At 52.3% G+C, this 2,642-nt stretch overlaps 1 protein-coding gene across 4 annotated transcripts; it reads left to right on the top strand.

The window, feature by feature from the left end:
• Positions 1-252: 252 nt before the first annotated feature.
• TCEAL1 (transcription elongation factor A like 1) lies at positions 253-2,336 on the top strand. Of its 4 annotated transcripts, XM_006082291.3 has the most exons (3): positions 352-409; positions 862-911; positions 1,248-2,336. In XM_006082291.3, exon 3 carries the CDS (start codon positions 1,260-1,262, stop codon positions 1,794-1,796), a length of 537 nt encoding a protein of 178 aa, XP_006082353.1. In that variant the 5' UTR covers positions 352-409; positions 862-911; positions 1,248-1,259; the 3' UTR covers positions 1,797-2,336. The 4 variants fall into 4 exon arrangements, with proteins under 4 accessions (XP_014315356.1, XP_006082355.1, XP_006082353.1 ...); XM_014459870.2 differs by lacking the exon at positions 862-911 and having other exon boundaries at positions 253-438; XM_006082293.3 differs by lacking the exon at positions 862-911 and having other exon boundaries at positions 254-409.
• The last annotated feature ends 306 nt before the right edge of the window (positions 2,337-2,642 follow it).

Here is a 2,642-nt window from a genome sequence, read left to right as displayed (position 1 = left end):
AAGGAGAAATAGTCAAATTTCAGTGCAGGATCTGGAGTGTAGGGGAAATAATGGGCCTTGGTGACTGATGACGTGAGAAAGGGGGAGAGGTGGGTATCAGGGGAAGCTGCTGAGAGGAAGAGTCAATAACCCCCAAGACTGGATACTGACTGTCCCTGGTAACTAGAAAAAAGGCAAATATAAACAAAGAGAGGTGAGTGACGATGCCTAGTGCATTGGGGATCTGGAAACACTGGCAGAGCTGCAGCACCGCCGTGGGTCCAAGTGGTAACTGGGGATCTGAGCTCGGCGGTGACGCGCGGCCCTCACGTGACCAGGAGCCTATGTCTGCCCAAGTCCCTCTCATCCTGGTCCTTTTTGCCAGTCCAGACACCGTCTGCCCTTTGGTCGAGGGGAAAAGCAGAAGGAAGTAAGTCCCCGCGGTCCTCTGAAATCGGTGTGAGTGTCAGTGCTGCCCAGTAATCCCAGGGATCAGGATGGCAGAGAGTCCAAGCCTTTCCCTGTGCCAGCCCCGCGCCAGCACTTCGGTGCAGAAAATGGTGGTTTTGGGGGTGGGGAGGTGAGTGGACCAACCCTGAGAGGGAGCCACAGACACTTAGATACAGTTTCTAAATAATCCTTAGCTTCCACATCCCGCCTGAAAAGAAATGACGAGCACCGAAGGGTGGGGGTGGGGGGCACGAAGGACAAAGCTTGAGGTGAAGGGAGACATGGAGGGGGGTGGGGGTGCCTGGCTGACGGGGAAGCAGAGCCGGCTGGCGCGGGGTTGGCGGCTGGTGCCCAGAAAGGGGCGCGAGTGTCAGTCAGTCCTTCCTCCCTACCCTCTCCCTTACCCCTACCCTGTCTGGCGTCCGTCTGCAGGTCTGCAGGTCACGGCGGAGAGAACGCCTGGGAGCAAACGGCCGGGAGAGGTCCGGGTCCAGGAGGGGTGGGCAGGGGCCGCGGAGGGGTGCGAGGGAGGCCGCCGGTGGGAACCGAGTCGCGGCGGCGTTCCCGCCCCGCCCCTGCCGCTGCGGGAGAGGCCCGGGGCAAGGCCTGCTGGGAAAATGGTGGGCTTTCGGGAAGGAGGGGGCGACCTGGGCGGGGTCCCGGGGATCAGGGCCTCCCGGCCTGAGTAGGTGGGAGGACCTGGTCCCCAATCAGGAAAAGGCAGCTTTGAGAATCCGGGGCCGGGGTTTTGGTCCCGCCACCAAATATGCTGACTCGACTGTCTTGCTTGTCTCTTCTGAATGACTGTGCTCACGAAGGCCGTTCCCAACATGGACAGATCCTGCCAAGCAAATGAGCAGCCACAGGGTTTGCCCGAGATGGACAAGGAGCAGCCTCGGGCGGAGCCCTCGCCCGAAGAGCCTCGTGGGGAGGAGCCTTGTCGGGAGGAGCCTCGTCCGGAGGAGCCTTGTCCGGAGGAGCTTTCTACCGAGGAGCTGTCTTCCGAAGAGCAATCCTCCGAGGACGAGTTCTTTCCCGAGGAGCTCCTTCCCGAGCTCCTTCCCGAGCTGCTGGTGGCCGAGGGGCGCCCCCTAGAGGAGCGCCTTTCCGGGCCGGACCTGTTCGAGGCGCGCCCTCCCATGGAGCAGCCTCCTTGCGGAGTGGGAAAACATAAGCTGGAAGAAGGAAGCTTTAAGGAAAGGCTGGCTCGCTCTCGCCCGCAGTTTAAAGGGGACATACACGGCAGAAATTTGAGCAACGAGGAGATGATAAAGGTAGCAGAGGAGATGGAAGAGATGAAAAGAGTACGAAACAAATTGATGATCATGCACTGGAAGGCGAGACGGAACCGTCCTTATCCTAGTTAATGTGTCCGGCCTTTAATGCTGGTTTGCCTAATTTCAGTATTGCCACTCGAATCCCTCTCGCCATCTTCTTAATTTTAACTTTTTTTTGCATGGCTTTATTTAAGGTGTTTCGCTTGTAACTGGTGTAAAATTGGGCTTCCTTCCCCTCCCATCTGCAAGTCTCCCTATCAATCATGTCTCATCCATTTGCATGGAAAGATGGACATTATATATTGTGAAGTGAAAAAAGCAATTTTCAAAAAGTATATGTAGTATCCCATTTTTGTAAAAAAAATGTATATTTATATATTAATATGCAAAGTAAAACAAAGTATATACTTCAAAGGCTTAACAGTGGCTGTTTTGTGGTAAGATAATAGGTGTTTGTTTTTCATTTTTGCTTTGTTGGAACTTCTCATTTTTTCAGGACGAACACATTGTACTTGTGTTGCAAAAAATTCCACACCCCCAAATAATGGGGGAAATGTCAAGCAATTTATACACTATCACCTTATAAAGACAATGTAGCACTTAATAAATACTTGTCAGAACTTTGAAAAAGTAAATCCCATGTTTCTTCTGAATCTCAGGCAGAAATATATATTTAAGGGTCAATCTTTTCCCATTTAAATAGAAGTAATACTTGACTCACAGGGCTGCTGTGCAACCAAATGACGTAAAAATCATGTGAGCTGTGTGTTTTCCCCCACCTGCAACATTCAGGACCCCAACCCCTAGAGCAGCCGTGGGCAAACTACGGCCTGTGGGCCGGATCCGCCCGTTTGGAATGAATAAAACTAAAAAAAAAAAAAGACCGTACCCTTTTATGTAATGATGTTTACTTTGAATTTATATTAGTTCACACAA

The sequence above is a fragment of the Myotis lucifugus genome, unplaced genomic scaffold, assembly GCF_000147115.1.
Source record: "Myotis lucifugus unplaced genomic scaffold, Myoluc2.0 scaffold_2, whole genome shotgun sequence".
Classification (NCBI taxonomy): domain Eukaryota; kingdom Metazoa; phylum Chordata; class Mammalia; order Chiroptera; family Vespertilionidae; genus Myotis; species Myotis lucifugus.
This window is presented reverse-complemented; position numbering and strand designations above follow the sequence as displayed.